The 20,359-nt window shown below is 39.9% G+C and overlaps 1 protein-coding gene across 1 annotated transcript in view; it reads left to right on the forward strand.

Moving 5' to 3' along the window:
• The first annotated feature begins 2,218 nt into the window (after positions 1-2,218).
• Positions 2,219-20,359, forward strand: part of TTC39A (tetratricopeptide repeat domain 39A) — a 57,281-nt gene continuing 39,140 nt past the window's right edge. Inside the window, exons 1-2 of the mRNA XM_088128469.1 lie at positions 2,219-4,128; positions 14,595-14,699. Coding sequence (XP_087984595.1) covers positions 4,079-4,128; positions 14,595-14,699 — 155 coding nt within the window. The 5' untranslated portion in view covers positions 2,219-4,078. The remainder of the gene's footprint in view (positions 4,129-14,594; positions 14,700-20,359) is intronic.

A 20,359-nucleotide genomic window follows, 5' to 3' on the forward strand; every position in this document is an offset into this window, starting at 1 on the left:
TTGCCTCATTTAAAGTATTTCTGAATTCAATAAACATAATATATATCTTCATGGGAAAGAAGAATATTTAAATTAGTTAAGGAAGCTGATTGGCTGACTATGTTAAAGAGATAAGTAGAAAAAGAAGGGAAACAGGAAGTTCTGGGAAGATCACATGATTACAGAAGTACTGAGTCCTGAAAGGGACCAGTGTTATGGACATGGGGAAAAAAAGCCTCTCTTTTATTTTTTACTCCCCTTTTATGGATTATAAATTTGAAATACAGGTAGTCCTTGACTTACGACCACAATTGGGACCAGAATTTCAACCACAATCCTGGCACGTCCCATTGCTGTCCTTAACTAAGAATCGTGGGTCATTAAGTGAGTACCCACCCCAATCCAAGCCATTCTGGGCTTGGCCCCTCCTAGCCCCAAGCCTCAGTAAGGTAAGGGACTGCCTCCAACTCCCCTCACCCACCCATCTCCCCCCATCTCTACCCTTTTGGCTGCCTTGCAGGGTGGCAAGCAACCCCAGAACCACGCAGCTCTGGAACTGCTTGCCACACCCCGGGAAGCTGCAGCTGCCCCAGCCCAGTCCAGCGGCAGTCGCCCTCACCACCATGCACTCAGAGACCCCTGCTGCCCTGCGCACTGCCGCCCCAGCAACCTTTGCTGTCTTCTCACTCCCCTTGCTGGTGAGGCGTTCCCGGCCTGGCTGCTGGGCTGGGCTGGGCTGGGTGAGGCTGGGCTTTGCACTGGGGGGGGAGGGGAGAGCCAAAAGCAGCTCCTGAACTGCAGAGGGCCAAAAGCCCCTTTGCCTTTGCTGCTTTTGGCATTTTTTTTTTTTTGGAACACAAAGCCCAGCCCCACTCAGGAGCTCTTTGCAAAGGGGCTGCCTTTGGCTTTCTTTTTTTTCACAGCACAAAGCCCAGCCCCAGCCTGGCCCGGCAGCCAAGCCAGGCACGGCTCAGCAGCAGCAGGAACAAGAAGACAGCAAAGGAGGAAGCAGAGCGGCAGGGGGGCAAAAGATTCTAGATGGAGGGAGTTAGGCGGGGGGGGGGAGTTGAAGCACCCCTACGGTCGTGTGGGCAGGCTGCCAAGCGCCTGAATTTTGACTGCGGGGGTCACCACAAGGGCTGTAAGTTTGGGCATGGGTCATAAGTCTCTTCATTCAGTGCCATCATAACTTCAAATGGTCACTGAACAAATGGTCGTAAGTCAACTACCTGTAAAGAAAAATTATTATTGCTAAACAGAGTGAAAGTTATAGAAGGGAGGAGAGGATTGCTGGCCACTTCAGAAGTATATATTTATGATAGATAAATCCTCTTCTATGAATTTATCTATCATAAACAAATATATGCTTCTGAAGTAGCCAACAATTTCGTCGGCCAGCAATATTATTACATGTGTATAAAATGGAGATATACTGAAGTACCCACAGTGGAAGATAAAATAAGTCCTTTTGCACAATACTGAACCTGGACTTTTTGCTGAAGATGGAAAGAGCTAAAATTATTTTTAGAGTGGACGATTGAAAAAGTGTTGAATAAGGGGACAAATGGATTATGGTTATGTTTAAGAGGGAGGAGGGATAATAATTTTGGTTGTAACTGCTGTAATGAATGTTGAAAGTTACTTCTTTAATTAATTTTTTTCTTTTATTTTAACTTGTTTCCTGCAATTTTTCTTTCCTTCTTTCCTTCTTTTATATATTTCTTATTTGTCTTTTATTCAATAAAATTCTCAAGAAAAATTATTTTAAAAAATGTTGGTGTTGACCCTTAGCAACCACATAGGTAGGCCTTCTCCAGGGTACCTGTCCCCAACCTGAGCAATTAGGTCTTCCAGTGGTGCACTCATTGGTGCTGTAATCAAGCCAATTTCCTGCTGGTCATCCTCTTCTCTTTCCTTCCACCTTTCCCAGCATTATAGCCTTCTCAAATAATCTGGGCCTTTAGGCCTGGTCATTTGTGCCTTGATTGAGAATTCTGGATTGATTTCTACTATGATCCATTTGTTTGTTTTCTTAGCTATCCATGGAATTCTTAGGAATCTTTTGCAATGCCAGAGTAATAAAGCATCAGTACTGTACACTTTTTGTCCTGCTCTTCAGTGTCTAACTTTTGCTTCCATAGAGTTTCACAGGAAAAACTTATTACCTGCACAATTCTTTTTATAGGTATAGACACGTCACAGCACCTTTTTCATGACCTACATTTTATCCTACCTAGTGCTATATCTCTTGACTGCTGGTTCTTTTACTGTTGCTAGTCAATTCTAAAAGACGGAAGCTATCCACCACCTCAATGTCCTGTCAATTCAAAGACTGGTTGATGTACCTGTGGCCATTAGTTTGGTTTTATTTTCGTCCCATTTTTTCACTACGCTCCTTGAATCTCATGATTGGACCTTGCAGATGATACATGTTTTTAATGGCATTGGAGAAAAGTAATTGAAACTAGCATATTTGCAGGATAAACACACTGAGAATTAAACACTGACAACTCTGTTCACACATTATGTTAAGCTTTAATGTACTTTTTGTGGGCTTTTTCCTTTTTCATAGTGTAGCATGATGTAAGTGTGCGTCAATACACTGCATGCATTTTCTAGCTGGTGGAATGTAGGGCGTATATGGCTATGATTTCATTCCAATTCTTGTTGCAAATTATATATCATTTATCATGAAATGTGCTTTTTCCCACTCTGCTGTATGAAGGTAAGGTCAATATGTAGGAGAAACAGAGAAGTTGAATGTATGTGAATGAGGTACTTGAGTGTGTGTAACAGGAGAAGAAAAGTCTGGGTCAAAAGTGAATTGGCATTGAATGCACATGGATTGAATAGACAAGTGAGGGGTCAATACAGAACAAGTGCATTGGGGTGGTTTAGTCATATAGAACAGGGTTCCTCCCAGGAATTCTGGGAGTTGAAGTCCACGCATCTTCAAGTCGCCAAGGTTGAGGAACCCTGATATAGAATGAGTAAGAGTGAAGGTGTCAAGGGGAAGAAGAGAGAACGTCATGATTCCATGGAATTGATGGGATCTTGAAAAAGAGGTGAGAATGTAAAGAATTAAAAGGTGATATCGGAAGCTATGTATGGACAAGGTAGATGAAAGGATGGTTTGCAAGCACAGATAGGTATTGAGAGGTATAATGGTTGTAAACTAGATTCAGTTATATTTCCTTTCCTTATCTAATTCCTTTCCAATAACTTTTGGCTCACTATTTCTTTGTATAGGTGTAGAAAGGGAATAGCATGATGGATATGTATATATGCATGTAAGAGGTCAATTCTGATTTTTTAAAGACTATGGCTAGAAGGACTTCATGACTGCATAAGGATTAAAGGCTTGTATCCATGTTCTCCTTTCCCCTGAATGCCTTTTAAGCTCTTCCTGTGCATTTAATTTTTATGCTATCTCCCATCCAGCTCTGTGGAAACCTTATGGATTTATCCGCCGATCCCCATTATACACCACTTGTAAATTTAAAACCAATACGGAGAACACTAATAATTCAATGAACCCATCTTTCCTTAAAAAATAAAACGCACACTTTTTTCTTCCTCCTGAGGGATGGCTCTAGCCAGGAACTGTTCAGTGTACTCGCCAGCCCGAAGGGAAAATAGAGAAAAGGAAGAAATCTTCATTAGAGTCTTGCGTGTTTCGGGCACGCAGTAAATCGATTAAGGCTCGCCTGGGTCTTTCCCGCTTGCGTTCAAGCCTAAAAGCTCCGTCTGGGCTCCCGCCACGCCCTGATCAGACGCGGAGGGGCTTCTGGCCCAGTTGGTGCAAGCGGCGGGGCCCTTTAAGACCTAGAAGAGCTGGACGCCGCTTCCAAGCAGCAGTTTCTCGCTGGCGACCTCTAGAAGCGGCCCCTTTGAAGAAGCCAGAAGAGGTGGGGCCCAGCCGGCAGGAGGATTGCTCCGGAGCCGCTCGCCCTTCGCTGCGCTTGCATTATGAACGCTGTACGCCACTGGCTTTCGAGCTGGGGAGAAATAGGAGGGCCGGCTTTGAGCGCGCTCTGGATGTCAGAGGAAACTTCCTGCAGCCAGCTCGGAGGTGCCGGGCGCTTCTCTGCCGGTTCCGATGGATGCGCAGCGTATGCGGAGAAGTAGGAGCGAGGCAAAAGATCCTAGGTAGATATTAGAGGGCGGCCACGGAGATGGGGTGATGGTCCTTTTTTGGCGGTGAAGGCTGATTTCTTGATTTTCATGCCTTCTACTTTCAACAGCACAAGCATGATGGCAGGCAGAAAACCAGCTGGTTAGCAGTGGATTTATGAATAATCACCAGTTGAACGCTTGTATTACTGGTCTTTACTGAGATTGAAGACAGATACTGTATTTTGCGTTATTGAGTGCTGTTCTCCTTCCTTGTCTTCCTTCTGATTGCAAGCTACCTTGAATATTTTATGGAAATGTCTTAAGGAAGGGCAGGCTGTGACTGTGTTCACTTGCTATACTGAAACAAAAACAAACCATATTTTAAGGAGTTTTCTGTACTTCTCTGCTATTATTTAGCTGTTGTCTGAATTTTTGCAGCTTGGATATAGTAAACCCATTTTAACCCAGGGAGAGTGTGGTTAGTTTGTTCAGTGTGTTACTACAAATTGAGAATAAATTGTTAATTGACTGAAGTTTGATCTAGTTAATGATTGGCAAATGTACACTGCTTATAAACTCTGTGTGTGTGTGTAAGCCATATGTACATAAGAAAGGTGACAGCTACACAGTTGAACTGAAATCATCAGCAGATCTAACTAAAGAATAGTTAATAGAGAATGTAGATGGCTCTGTGGTTCTGAAGCATTTTTCTTGGTCAGGAAGGCTGGGGAGATAGTAATAGTATGGCTTGCTTACAGTCAATGACCACTTTTAAGTCCTACTCCATGTCTAGAGTTATGGAAATAAGAATGAAAGAAGCCAGGCGAAATGCACAGAATAAAAATCAAGTGTGTTAAGAATAAACCTAAAATGCAGAAATAGATGCAAAGCGTATCAAAGGGTAAAGTTGCAGAGACTGTTAGCTAGTAAATAAGTATAATCCTATATTTTATTATCATAGCCTAGCTGGAGAGATACCTTGATCATAGATAAGACCAGGGTATCTTGAATTGCTCTTCTTGATGAGTCATTTGACTGAGAAAGAGAATCAGAGCCGTTCAGGTAGGACTACTGGAAGAAGTAGACTATATTGAGCTGTAACATTTGGGGTGGGTTCTTTGCAGTCTTGGCTGCTGGGATGTGCCTGGCATGACAATTATGAAGTGGATAAACATTGGTAACATAATAAATGTACTAGGCGTTAAGTTATAATTAAATTGGTAATTGTTTCTGCTACATATGAACACAGCAATTTTCTGGGAATTTGGATTCAGGGAGCGCCTGATAGCTGATTAGCATTATTAAAACTAAACCATATAATCTCATCAGTAAATATCAGTATGTTGTAGCCTTTTTTAAAATCACCCTCACTGTCTGGAAAGGGGCTGAAAGTCATGTAAAAGCCTCTATATAGGAGCCTGGTATAATGTAATGTCTGTATCTCTCTGCCCCGAGAGTTTAGGGGAAGCCATAACGTCAGTTTGGCTGCTAATCCGAAGCCAAGAAAAACAAAGCTTGCTGCCAATTTCCTTTATCAGAGCAACCAAATATTGGCTGCAAAAATCTGGAGGATCACCAGATGGCAGCAAAATGGAACAGAAAGCAACTCTTTGCTGCCATCATGTGATTGTTCGGATTTTTGCAGCCCAGATCTGGAGCCCTAGTTTTCTGAGATGTGAACTACAGCTTTTCACTCACTTCTCAAGGCAGGTTACTAGGTACAGATAGCTGTATATAGCCTGTTGATGTCAAGTCAAGGCAGGGGCGCCCTACTAGCCTGCAACTATTGTAGATGATCAGGGTTCCAGTTCTCCCTGCTGGGCATGTGGAGAAGGGAAGGAAGCTCTAGGAATGCCTCAAGTCTCTTCAGAGAATGCACAGTATGTACAATTTAAGTGGGGTATTGACATCAGGAAGTTTCTCTGTAATAATTCCCCAAACAAAGTACCATACTTAAATATTTGCAAAAGGCAAGAGGTATAAATTTGTTCCTGGTTTTCTTTATATGTAGAAAATAATTTAGTAATAACTGCTTTAATGGAGAGAAAAGGGTTTGATAATTATTTATTAATAATACTTTAAATAACACTAAGATTGATTTCCAGTATTTTTTAATTCACCTCCTCTTGTATTGGTACCCCATGACAGCAGTAATGGGGTATCAATACAAGACGAGGTGAATTAAAAAATACTGGAAATCAATCTCCTTAGTGTTATTTATTGTAATGGGGATACTGCAAGGAGGTCAAATAAGTCAATATGGGATCAATGATCATAGTCAAAGCTCCACCTTTTTGTGTGTGCATTGCGTAGTCATGGCCACCATATTGGATTATTTTGACTCACCGCTTAGATGCCCCTGATCTCTATTGCCACAGGGACCATGGGCAGTAAAGGCTCCCTAGACCAAGCCTCGGGGTATTTAGGAATGAGCAATCAATAAACACTAGTGCTTTTGCCAATGGTTTGGTCAAAGCCTTATCAGTTCATACTTTCAAACTCAGTTACCACAGTAATTTGTAGAATCTAATCTGCAGTCTTTTGCAAAGTAGGAGTAAGCAAAGATTGCCACCCCAAATGTAACAAGTGAAAGTAATAATTTGAATCAGTGTTTTGTTTTTTCCCAAACTTGGCAACTTTAAGATGTGTGAACTTCAACTCCCAGAATTCCCCAGCCAGCATTTCTGGGAGTTGAAGTCCACACACCTTAAAGATGCCAAGTTTGAAAAACACTGCTTTATCATTTAGGGCTGGCCTTTTCCCAGCCAGCCTCAATGCAGCAGGAGAGGATGAACTGTGTGTAGATAGCCACCCAGTCCCTGCTTAAATATCTCTAGCGAGAAGAGTCCTTCACCATCTTCAGACTATTCCACTAATTAATCAGGATTTGTATTAAGAAGTTTCTCTCCTGATCATTTCCACCCATTATTTCTAGTCCTGCCAAGCAGAGCAAGAAAGGTGTAAAAAAGGATTCTTCAGCAATTAAATTGTAGGTAATGCTGTATAAAAAGGATGGATTTTAACCTCTCATCATCTTGAAATCCCTGCTCCCTTTGGTACAACTGGATTCATATCAGTATCACTCCTTAGTTGCAGTGCCCTACTCCTCCACTTACTGTGAGGTTGCATTCCTATGCCCATTATCCTGAACGTAAGTTCCATCCAATATTGGGGGATTAAAAGTAAAGATAACACTCCTTGGCGATAATTGGCATACTATGGAAATGATTTACTGTTCCCTTATTCAGGGATTTTTTTTTTTTAACCATAGTGCAATACTTAAAATGATTGGACTGTTAAGCTGAAGTACAGATGACAAAAACAATATACCTTTTTTGGCTATCAGTCCCCTATCTTCTGTTTTCCTTGGGTCAGTATGATTGGATCCAAACTGGCCATGCCAAGAATGGAGGAGTGCTTCTATTTACAAGAAAGCAGCAAGATTCGGCATAAATTCCCAGCGGGAGGAAAGAGGGTAGGAAGTGATACAGTATCCACTTATTCACTCCTCACTGTAACCATTGCACCGCCTCTTGTGCTGTGCCAGAGAACCCTTGTCCTCCAATTCATTTTCTCCTGAAAGGTTGAAACTTTGTTAATCAGCATTCTGGATCCAACCCAGTTAATACTGAAAGTAAAATAAATAATGCAATTCATACATTATATACAATCAATAATATAAATATGAATTATAGTGACATTAAATGTGATTCATAGTTCCAAACTTTATATTACATGTCTTAAGGCTGATGGATCCAAGCTATTTAAGAGTTCAGCTATAGCAAAGTTCTACTTTTATCTAGCAAGTCATTTATTAGACTCCAACTCACTCTGCACATTCTGGAAGACTGAGACAGTTTGGGAAGCAGCTTTTGGTCCGAAAAAATCACTGAGAATATTGTTCCATCTATACAGAGGTAGAGAGAGACAGATGCCCAATTTATTGCTTAATTGAGATGTGTGAGTATCTGTGTCTAGTCTGAACTTGCTGCCAGCTTGCAAAGCACAGGAGGAGATGTGGGGCTATGAAATGTTAAATAGGCCTTGGTAAAAGACAGGCTATGCAAGAACCAATTTTAACATGTTTATTAATGCACTGAACTATTCATAAGTTTTAAGTGGCCATAAAAAAGAGAGAGGGTTGATTCTTCGTTTTCTTTCTCATTTTGGCAGTCATGAACCAGTTATAGATATAAGGTTATTGCTAAAAGTGGTCCTGTAAGCTAAAATTGTTTTGGTCCTTGGAGGGAATATTCTTCAACTGTGCAATCTAAGAGTTTTCTCATTTAAAGAACAGAGACATCAATTGATTTTGATTTGATCTAATTTATAAGGAGCTGTGCCTTGTGCTTTTAAATTTTTTACTTGAAAACAGCAGTAGCATATATCATTTTGTCCTATTTATTCCATTTTAGGTGAAGTTATTACTATTAAATATAAATAGGTGGTTAAACTGTACTTTATTTTAAAAATATAGCATAGATGCTTTGACTCTTAATCTAAATTAAGCACAGTTTCTACTAGAACTACAGCATGCAGTGATTGGGGCTCAATCACCAACAGCCATGAGTCTTGTACAATTCAATGAAAACATATCCAAATTGCTATGCTTTAAATTGACTTAAAATCTACTATAGAGAACCAGTGTGGTGTAGTGGTTAAGGCATCAGGCCATAAACCAGGAGACCATGAGTTCTAGTCCTGCCTTAGGCACAAAGCCAGCTGAATGACCTTGGGCCAGTCACTCTCTCTCAGTCCTAAGAAGGAGACAATGGCAAACTACTTCTGAAATCTTGCCAAGAAAATTGCAGGGGCTTCTCCAGGCAGCCACCAGGAGTCAACACTGACTCGAAGGCACACACACACACAAAATCTACTATAGTCTTTAGATATACCTTGTAACTAGACTGTAGAACTCTACAAATCATTGTGGAGTAGTACATATACTACAGAGCTGGACCATAGAAATATAGGTGCAGTTATTTACTTCTTCATGACACTCGCAAAGTCACCAGTTACTGCATTTCATAGGCAAAACCAGTAGTAGATCTTGTGCTGCTTAAAGCAAAATATAAAATGGCTCCCCCATCCTTGCCTCACAGAGACATCAGCTGGACTTGCAACTTAATCTTACTTTCATTCTGGCAACAAGACAGCATTCATAATCACACCAGAAAGCAACATTTAATATGTTAAATTAGAGGATGGGAGCAGGTCAATTTGGAGTTACAACAGTGGCCTCCAATATTCTGCTTCCTTCTTCCCATATACTTGCTGTCTGAAATAGCCACCTCAATCCCCCTAATAGTTGAACTGGTCCTACACTCTCAAGGTTATTGTGATAATTAAATGTACTTCAAAAAATAGAAGTTGAAGAAAAGATTCTTACTTGTGTCTTAGAGGAAGATTTGTCAAATTAATGTCTCTCATATATTGTATTATCAGAGTGGTTCCTTTCTTGAAGATCTTCATTAAGGAGTTAATGTCTAAAGCTAGGGTCAACATTTTTTCCATCAAGCACACAAAACACTCACACTCCACATGGCCAATATCCAAGATATTTCCCCCCAACATCACTCCCAAGTCACACGCATTGTAGTTTGCCTACATTCACAAAGGTAATATAGAAGGTGTTAAGACAACAATAGGTGTTGAAGCATGTGTTAAGCCTGGGGAAGCAGGAAAGTATTAGAAGAAAACTTAGTCTGGCTCCCCCTGACTCCTGGGGTATAAGAGGGAAGGAAGGGAAAACACAGACTTTCAAGATTCTTTTACTCAATAAAGTATAGTTGTAGTCTTCCTGTGGAGTCAAGTTTCCTGTTGTGGTCTACCTCGTAGGCTGACATTTAGCCTAGTCCTTTATCCAGATCACTCCCAGATTATGTATCAGCAAAGTTCCTCCTACCCATTTTCCTTCTTTTTGATAGGTAGGCTGATTGGCTGCTTGGCACGCAACTGAACAATGGAGCTCTGTCTTCCAGCTCCCCACCCTCTTTTTTCTGACAAATGTTTGGGGCCCATGTGGAATTTAGAAGCTTATTAGAAAAGTGGGGAGATGAAGGCAAAAGTTCCAGTTAACCAAGGTTTTAATATTAAACAAACCTAATCTGGAAGAGCAGAAATCCTTTGCAGGTGCCAAAAGGATGGTTAAGAAATAACCTACGGGTGCTGCGTTGCTGATCCCAGATTTAAAGCATTTTATTGGTGGACTATATTTTGCTGAGTTAAGATCATGTAATCAGAAGTCATTTCAGTATCACAGTTTATCTGATACACCCTTATTTTCATGGACTAGAGAATGAAATCAACTTGTCTATGAAATAGCATATTTGTACAAAAAGATGGGCTGAATCCAATGGTTTGTTTTCACCTACAGAACTGAGTGAAATGAGATCATTTTCGCTCCTCCTTGTGCCTCTAGTCTCCAGACAGATTTTGAGGATTCAAATGGAACTGCGGGGAATTGTGTTGCGTGAACAAAAAGTAACATGTGTGAGACTGGATTCCATGTGTTTTCTCTCATCACCTAATACAGCAGTTGTGTTTGTTGAGTTCAAATGCTTCTATAAAAGGCTGTATATAATTTTGTGTATTTCCAAGATTGCTTTTTTTTCCTGAGTGCTGAACAATTAATTCCACTGTTCCTTTAAATCAAGATCATATGCCAGGGTAATTCACTCCTTCCTCAGGATATTGCAACTAGTTGACTTGCTCATCTTTCCATAGCAACTCCAACTGGGAAGGACGCAATAGCTGCCCATTGAAACTCAACTCAGCTGACAAAAATTAACCTCCCAAATATCAAAGCATCTTTTGAATTACTTATGAAGCTAGGAAACTTTTCATACAGAATGTGAGCCAGGATTAGATTGATACCCTGCCTTTCCCCCAGGAGTTCAAGACAGTTACATGGGAGTCTCCCCAAAAACACCTCTGTGAGCTAGGTAGGGCTGAGAAAGAGAGGCTGACTTAAATCTGAATCTTTACAGCTCTAGTCCAACATCTTAATCAGTATTCTACACTGGTTCTTTAACTCCAGTTAATGAAGTTAGTCTAATGAAGTTATAACATTCGGCTATAGGCTGGACTCACACACTATGCTGTGCCAAAATCGTGATATGTCAGAGAGCCTTTGACTTGGTATTGTCACCTGTGGGTGGTATCATTATTTTATTGACATAATTGTTTTAACTGTTCACATTTAGTTAATTGTTTTGGTTTTATATATGAACTGCTGGGTTTTGTTCTGGGATACAGTGGTATAGAAATATTGTAAATAAATATAGAAATAAGCATGTGGTTGGCCGTTTGTAATTTAGTATGTTACGCTGTTCCACACACACACACACACACACACACACACTCCCCACCCCATATACCCACCCCAAACAAATCTTGCCTTCCACATCTAGTTCTTTGGTAAAAATGTTTCATTACCTTTGTTAGTGGGAGCTTTGAAAAATACTGTAAATTGTCTCCTAAATATATGAAAAAATCTTGTGGCAGGTTTTGAGAGTGATAGGAACCACAGTATAAATTTACTCCAAAATTATTATATATTTATACATACATACATACATATGTACATACACATGAAATCCCCTCTCACCCCTCTGGGTGATATGTGTCTTCTGCAATCTCCGGTCCTCCACCAGAGGCCTGGGAGTTTGAGGGTTCTGAGCAGTATCTTAGCTGTTCCCAGCACTGCACTCTTCTGGACAGAGAGCTCTGATGTTGTTCCTGGGATCTATTGGAGCCATTCTCCCAGCTTAGGAATCATGCCCCAAGTGCTCCTACCACCACTGGGACCACTTTGGCCTTTACTTTTCACATCCTCTCTAGTTCCTCCTTCAGGCCTTGGTGCTTTTCCAGCTTCTCATACTCCTTCTTCCTGATGTTGCTGTCACTTGGCACCGCTACATCTATCACCACGACTGTCTTCTGGTCCTTGTATACTATCACAATGTCTGGTTGATTGCCCAGAGCCAGCTGCTATTCCTGTTCAGCTTTTAGCTACTTAATTTCTAGCTATTTAGCTTAAAGGAAAAAACATACTTTTCAGTTTCTTGAAGCATTTCTTTCACTTTCTCACTCCAACCAGCCCAAATCTGGAAGCAAAATCTGCATGCTTCTCTCTCTCATGCTCCTTTGCTTTTCTCTCTCTCTCTCTCTCTCTCTCTCTCTCTCTCTCTCTCTCTCTCACACACACACACACACACAGACACACACACAGACACACAAACCCTGGCTAGGCTGGAAATTTCTGCTTTTTTCTTCAAAGCAACATTGGTGTAAGCAGGTGGGTTGTGTAAAGCAACAGGGAAGGGAGGAGCTGTGAGGCATTTATTTCCATGCCAAACCACACCTTTTCCTTCCACAGTGCCCTAGTGGTGCACAAAAGCATAAATGGATCTAACTATCCTGTGAGCATACTTAAATGGCCCAAAACCAGCATTTAAATTTCTTTGGGCTCTCTTCAAGGACTGGAAAAATGAAATTATAAAGACAGTTTTGAATCTAAAACTGATTAGCTAAAATCATTAGAGGATTTAATACCATTTTCTCATGAATTATATAGAGCTTGTATATAATCTCTATATAATCCATGTATTATAAAATAGACATCCAGTTTAGGAATGTAGGTCATAGGTAAAGACTTTTTAACTCTCAATTTTATTTATTTTTCAGGCTCGAATTGAATCTTAGCAAGACAAAGAAACTGTTTCAAAATGTCTTGGCTATGATTCAGTTCTGGCGACTGCTCTAATATAGGATCACATCCAGGCTTGGTGATTGTCCTGGATTCATGGCTCCTGGTGAGCAATACATGAAGGCTGTGGACTGGAGCTTCCATTGCAACCTATCCTGGACCAGGAAGCCCTGCCAACAGTGACTTACATCCTTATCACCACAGGTTTAGACCATTCTGTGCCTTGGAAAATGACTCCGAAACTAAAATTGGTACAGAACACACAAAGGGAGAACCATTGTTACAGCCTCAACACATAGTCTAGTAGCTGTATTGATTGGCAACAGCCTTCCAAGACCAATTCACAGTGGCAGTTTTAATGTATAAAGTCCCATTTTGAGATCTGATGCCACAGATCTGTTGAAGTGGAATGGGAGCCATGGAAGTTTATGTGAAAATAAATCTGTTAATCCCTAAACATCTCTGGGAGTTGCATTTTTTAGCCTACTTTTGGCAGCTAGTAACTACAGGATGGGGTAGCATCAGAGGGACATTATTGATTTTAGGAAATGTTTGCTAAAAGTTTAAGTCATCTTGATATTTTTTCATTTTTTTCAATGGAAAATAGAGAGAAATTGTACTGCTGGTATATGACTTGTTACCAAATGTTAATAATGCAGTCTCAAGAAATGCTCAAGGAGTTGGAAAACATATTAAAAGATTGCATTCCAAAGGCTCACCAAGAGGATGCATAGCTGGTTATGCTAGGCAAGAAGGAGAAAATAAAAAAAATAAAAATTAAATTGGGGTATAATTGTTATTCCAGTAGTAATGTATGGCTGTGAGAGCTGGACCATAAAGAAGGCTGAGCGCCGAAGAATTGATGCCTTTGAACTGTGGTGCTGGAGAAGACTCTTAAGAGTCCCCTGGACTGCTAGGAGGTCAAACCAGTCAATCTTAAAGGAAATCCACCCTGATTGCTCATTGGAAGGATTGATAATGAAGCTCAAGCTCAGATACTTTGGTCACCTAATACGAAGAGAGGACTCTTTGGAAAAGACCCTGATGCTGGGAAAGATTGAAGGCGAAAGGAGAAGAGGACGGCAGAGGATGAGATGGTTAGATAGCATTACTGAAGCAATGAGCATGAAACTGAGCAAACTCAGGGAGGCAGTGAAGGATAGGAAGGCCTGGCGCAATATGGTTCATGGGGTCACGAAGAGTCGGACACGACTTAACGACTGAACAACAACAACAATAATTGTTATCTTCTTGAAATGAGCAAAAATATGTCCCTTGCGAGATAAATTTGGAGAACCAACTATTCATTTAGAATTTATTCAAACAACAACCCTCCACCCAGCATCTTTTCTTTAGAAGTGTGAGCGTAGAGCTGGTATGTGGATTGATTCCAGCAGTTTTAGGCTCTGTTGCTGTATTAGGTTAGTAACATCAGCTTTAAACAACCTTATTTTATTTCATTGTATTATTATTAAGTTTATATCCTGTGTTCCTATATAAGCACTCAAGGCTGTTAACAACAAATAAAACAAATACAGTATATAAAACATGAGAGTAAAATAAGCAAAAAAAATTAAGATTGCAATGTTTTTATCGCTCACTCTGAAATTTTTCACAATCTTCTGTGGCCGTAACAACCTTTACATACCTGTTTTGTGTGAACCCAAGTCATCTGTGGAGATTATATTCTGGTAGTTATCATGTTGCTCTTCCATGGACAAAGTGTTTCTTGATTGTTCCAGACATTGCAAACAGAAAAATTAGTATTTATTCTTTTCTTTTCCCCCAGATCATCTACAACAGATTTGAATGTTGCCCTCAGTGAATGTATGGTAGCCGTGAATTTATTTCTGAATAACAAGTTCCAAGATGCCCTTGCTTCTCTACAAACTAAGTGAGCCACTGCTTCTTCTTTCCTCTTTTGGTTATGATTAACACACATACTTACAGGATTTGGAAACAGGGAAATGTTTTCTAAGACTTGAGAAATTAAGAAATTATAAACATTTTGATAATAAATAGCAGTATCAGCCTGCATGGATTTACTGACAATAAATTCTGGTAGATTAATCTGTTGGATTTAATATAATTTACTGGATTGATGGATACAATAAATGCAGTGTATATTGATTACAACAAATCATTTGAACAGGTGTCCTTTACTACCTTAGTTAGCATATGACTAACATATAATAATAGCATTAAACAGATTTACACCTAATTGCAGAAGTTGTCTCAAAGATTGCACTGTCATGTGTGCTTCCAGGTTTCTCAACAAACTGGAAAGAGATTTTTTAATATGAAACTGTAGTGCTATCTTCAAGGCCTAGCATGCTCTTATCAATGACTTTGGTCAGAGATGAGGAGTCTGCAGCCATGGGATCTCCAGGGCACCAGTGGCATCAGAATGGTGGGCTTGACCAGATGTTCAAAGCCCTGTCACTTTTTACATGTGCGTAACACACATTAAAAAAGGCAGAGACTTAAATTGCCCGGTTGTGCTTGTCTTTTTGAGATTGTTGATCTGACCCTATAGATGCCTCAATCTGTGGCCAACAGGGTCACGTAGGTGTCCCTTCATTCCCATTTCTCCTGCTATTTTGAATTAAGTAAAACTGATGACATGTTTCTCCTGCTGTTTGAATTAAGAAACATGGATGTTGTAATATAAATTCTATAATACTTACAGTACAGTGAGCAAAATAAGGAAAATCTGAAAATCTCTTTCCTGAAACCTATGAAAAATAGAAAATCTCAATATTTTACCATTCCCTTTTTTAAATCTCAAAGCTTCTTTTTAGAAGAAAATGGGAATCTGATTTTCCCTTTTTCAAATAACAATTTTAAACCTAAACTTTCTAGAAATTAAGAACAGTATGGAAACAGCAGCTCCCAGAAATGAGCATTAATGAGTACCTCTGGGTGAAGATTTTTGGTGGCCTATTGGTTAATTGTTCACCAGTGATAAAACTGTTCGGATTTGTGCACCCCAGTCTCAGTAATATCCTGAGATAGAATTATAGTGTTATAATGTAAGGATGCTTGCAGAATATCATGTTTGCAAATATGCATATGAACCAATAGGTTTTGCATCTGCTAGAATAAAGTATGGATCAAAATTAAGTTCTCTGTTAACCTATGTACTTCCCAAACATCCTGAAACAACTCCATAGTTTCTGTACTTTATTTGTAAACTGTTTTTTCAATAAGAAAAAAACATGTTTGCATGCTTTACTCTAATGTATACATTTGTATATGTATTTCTTCTGATACAACTTTTTTGTGATAATTACAGATGCACTGTAAAAATCTGGATAGTGCAAACTTTGGGATCCTTCAACATTCCAGAGGTCCAAATAAATATTTTGAAACACATATTTAGTGCACAATTAAGTGCATTAAAAACACACTGACTGGTATAAAAACAGGCAATGAAGGAGGGGATTACTGTAACATATAAAGTTAGCATAATTCCTTTTTGCAAGAAGTCCAGATTATGACTTTGTCTGGGAGAATATCGTGTGTCTTATTTGAAAACGTTTATATTTCCTACTTAGTTCCAAACAAATAAAAATAAATTTAAAAAAGGTATTTATCCAGAATACAACCAGTGATTTATATAACTGCGGAGGACTGGGTGTAAATGATGGTGTACTTTGCAGCACTAGGAATGGTATTTCAGTATCACTTTCTGTTGGCGCAGAGTCTGTGCAAAGTCACTGATAGCTGCAGAGGGAAGGCGTATGCTGGCATCCTGAGATCTGGGGAAAAACCTGAATCGTGCCTTATATTGTGGGGAATGTAAAAGGAAGCTTGGGAAAATGATAAAAATAATTATATTGGAATAATAAGATAGCTTTCAATGCTTTGATTGATTTCTTGGATTGGTAAGGAAGAAATAATAAGAGGAGCAGCTATTTTATTGCATCTCGTAACTCTCTGTTCTGTGTCTGTTGAATATATATTTTTAAGGATCAGAAATTTACGTTGCTACCTGCTCATAGTATTTCTCTATAGTGAGGAATTTTGTAAAATGTATAATGTTTAAAATGAAACTTAAAAAAGACGGCAGAACACAACAGTGGGGGTAAGTTTTCTTTGTTTTAGCATCCTCGTGGTAGATGTGGCTCTCCTTGTTATAGTCCAACCTGCTGTGCTTGAGAGAGATGCACGATCCCTGAAAGAACAAGGCTCTGAAAAGTAGTTTGTCGCTGGGTGTTGCTGCCAGCCTCACTTGTCTCTATATGACACTGCAGATGGCTCATATGGTTGCCACTGGGGACTTTGGCTGATTGCCTGTGGAGATCGAAGGGAGAAGGATGTGGGCAGCTGGAATGGACTATCCTCGTGTAAGAGCCCCAGCCAGATGGCCACATTAAAGTGCTATCCAGAAGTCCTTGAACTGACAGAAGAGTCTGCTGGCATAAAATTTGCTCCCCCAATTGCTGTGACCTGTTCTGCTCACTAATGCCGTCCTTATTGTTTTAATGTGAGACAAATTAAGGAAATGGCTGGATCCCCCAGTCTTTTCACGTCCAACCAAGTGGCAGGAAATCAATCGCTCCGTAACACGGGATGGGGCACGTTAGGGCCAGGGCAGGTGGGTCCTTGAAATGGCACATTTGGCCTTTTTTAAAAAACCTTTTTTTAGCTGCATGTCAAGTCGCCCAACTAACTAACCATCTCCAGGCAAGGAAGTATTTCCTATGACCAATCAGGCTGTTTCTTAACATGGGTCTAGCCTTGTTCTGAAAGGGTGCTAAACAGACGACTAAAAATAGTGCAGCTTACAAGTGCAGAGGAGGAACACAAACTGAAGCAAGGGGGAGCTGTTGATAATGAGAAAGCCGTGTCCTTGACCGACAGCTGCAGCAGAACAGCAGTGCTGGCAGCAAGTCCAGTTCTGTTCCTGTGGCTGGCAGCAAGCAGAAGTAGCTCATGGATGGCCAAATAGCCAGGATGGAGGAGGTAAAGTGGCAGTGCCCCCCCTCAAAGTAATAACATTTAAGGCCACGTGAAACCACTCTTTGGGAGAAGCATGGTAAACCAGTAACATTCCCAATATTATCAGAACCAGCAACACACAACGAGCAGAACCTGACTCTCTTTCTTGTTTTAAATCAACCTTCTGTGTAGCTCTTTTAAGAGAGCATTACAAGAGTGCGGTTTCAGAGCCCCAAATCCATGTTTGAAAAACAGTCTAACACTCTTTCAAGAGAATGCAAAACTCACGTTTATAAGGAAACTGAATAAAGCCTGACAAGCGCTTCAGAAAGTTTGGGTCAGGCATTATGTAGACAGATGCCTCTGTGAAAGCCAGAAGTTATTCTGTTTATGTTTTCTAATTATTGAATGCCAGGATTAACTAATAGAAGTTGGGCCAACAGTTGCAATAGATATAATGGAGTGCTCAGTACATTTTTAGTGTGTTTGTATTTTTAGTTAATTTTCATCAGATCATAGTATCATCCTGAATTTGGGGTTTTTTAGCTAAGGGCTCCTGTTCTACACAGTACATATAACTTGCATGGGGGATGTTACTGAAGTCTTAAGAAACTGAGGATTGTTAAATGAATAGTTAAATGGATAATAGTCTTAATTTTGGACTGTGTAATTTAGTGCCTGAATTAGGAGGTGTGTTGTGATGCAAGTATTAGTTTAAAAATGTTTCTACAATTTTGATTGAAAATTGCTTCAGTGAAACTTTATTTTGAAAGGCTGCAAAAAAATCCCTTTACATTCATTGCACTATTTTCAACTAATTATGGTAATTAATATATAATAATTTCACTTCTGTTAGCATAATATTTTATCACAGTGGAGGTAGAAACAAGTCCCAGGGAATAGAAGTAAATTTATTTCTATAGCCACAAACTTGCCCATCTTCTTTTCCCTTGTGCAAACAGATTTATTATTGATACAAGGATTTCTCTGTGCCAGAATACTGTAGATTCTGTATTGATGGATCTTTGACTTCATCAGCATGGGTGGTGGATATAAGGGTGGTCCTGTCTCACCTAGCAGATGTAACTTGAAGATGGAATCATTCTGTTAGCTGTGCAGGCTTTTCTCTTTGCTAAATGCTTGTGGACTTGTGGAATTCTGATTTATAGCTAAAACATCTTGTGAAATGTCAGATGGTTATATAATAAGAATATAGAAATGTCCTTTCAATGTTAGATGCCATGATAGAGAGGCAAAGGAATTTCAGACCTTAATAATGTAAATTAAGACTCTTTTCATTTTAGACTACAAGAAAGATTAAACCTGTTTATTAGATTGTTGGATGTTAACTTGTGATTTCAGTCAGAACAAAAGCTGCAGCTCTTGATACTAATGATATTGGTTGGAATGTCTGCCTGAAAATATGAACATTAGTTTTATGAAAAGATCAAGATGTATGTTGCATGATGTACTTTTGAAGTCTTATCTTCTTGCCTCAGTAAATTTAAATAGATATTCACTTCAGTATAGCAGTGGTGCTATCTTTAATGCAGAGATGCATAATCATATCTAATTACTGAAATATATGAGGTGTAGAAGTAATGGTGGGAAGAAAGAATTGTTTTTATCTCTTCTTTCAGAGCAAAGTAATTAGAAATGCTAAAAACAAATTGAAGCCAAGTCTGTCTGGTCTACCTTGAAGGGCTGACAATTCTGAGCCATAACCAGCACCATAGTTCAAATATCGGTTTTTCTTCATTCAGCCTCTCTTATGCTCCAGCATTTCCTGAAGGAAGGGTTGGTGTGCCCCCTCCTCAAGAACCATCACTGGACACAACAGTTCTGTACAACTTACAGTCCAGTCTCCAGTTGAGAAGATGGTTGGACAACAGTTGCAGAGGATCTTGAAGGAAGCAGATTATTTAGACCCATTTCAGTCAGGGTTCAGGTCAGGGTATAGTAGGAAGACAACATTGGTTGTGCTTGTCAATTACGTTTGGCGGAGCCTGGACAGAGATGGTGTGTCCATCCTTGTATTCCTTGATCTCTCAGCAGCTTTCAGTACTGTCGACCAGGGTATCCTTTTGGACTGATTCTGGGGTTTCAGGATGGGAGGCGCTGTATTCTTTGGTTCTCTTCCTTCCTCTGTGGCTGGTTTCAACTGTTGCTGACAGGAAGTGGGAGGTCATGTCTGTGGCCCCTCACCTATAGGGTGGCTCAGGGCTTGATACTTTCTCCCTTCTTGTTAATCTACATGAAACCACTGGGGAAGGTCATCCATTGGTTTGTAAACTGGTATCATCAGTATGCTGATGATACCCAACTATCCATCCCAGTCCTGGGCCATCCCCATGATGCTGATCCATTTTCTGATCCAGTGTTTAGAGGCTCTTTGGGATTGAGAGCTCAGGCTCAGTCCTGACAAGATTTGCTCATGACTTTTAATATGTATTGTCAGTCTTACAACTGAGAAAACCATGGCCTTGACAAAACATTCCTTTATTGTCGGTGATGTCTCACTTTCTTCTTCTTCTTTTTTTTTTAGATTTCTTAGTCTTTCTCCCAAATAGCAGATGTTACTTTATTTCACAACGACATTATCATCCTAGT

This window comes from Python bivittatus, unplaced genomic scaffold, assembly GCF_059951505.1.
Source record: "Python bivittatus isolate LINGU-HERP-01145 unplaced genomic scaffold, Pbiv_v1 ctg000700_np1212, whole genome shotgun sequence".
Taxonomy (NCBI): Eukaryota; Metazoa; Chordata; class Lepidosauria; order Squamata; family Pythonidae; genus Python; species Python bivittatus.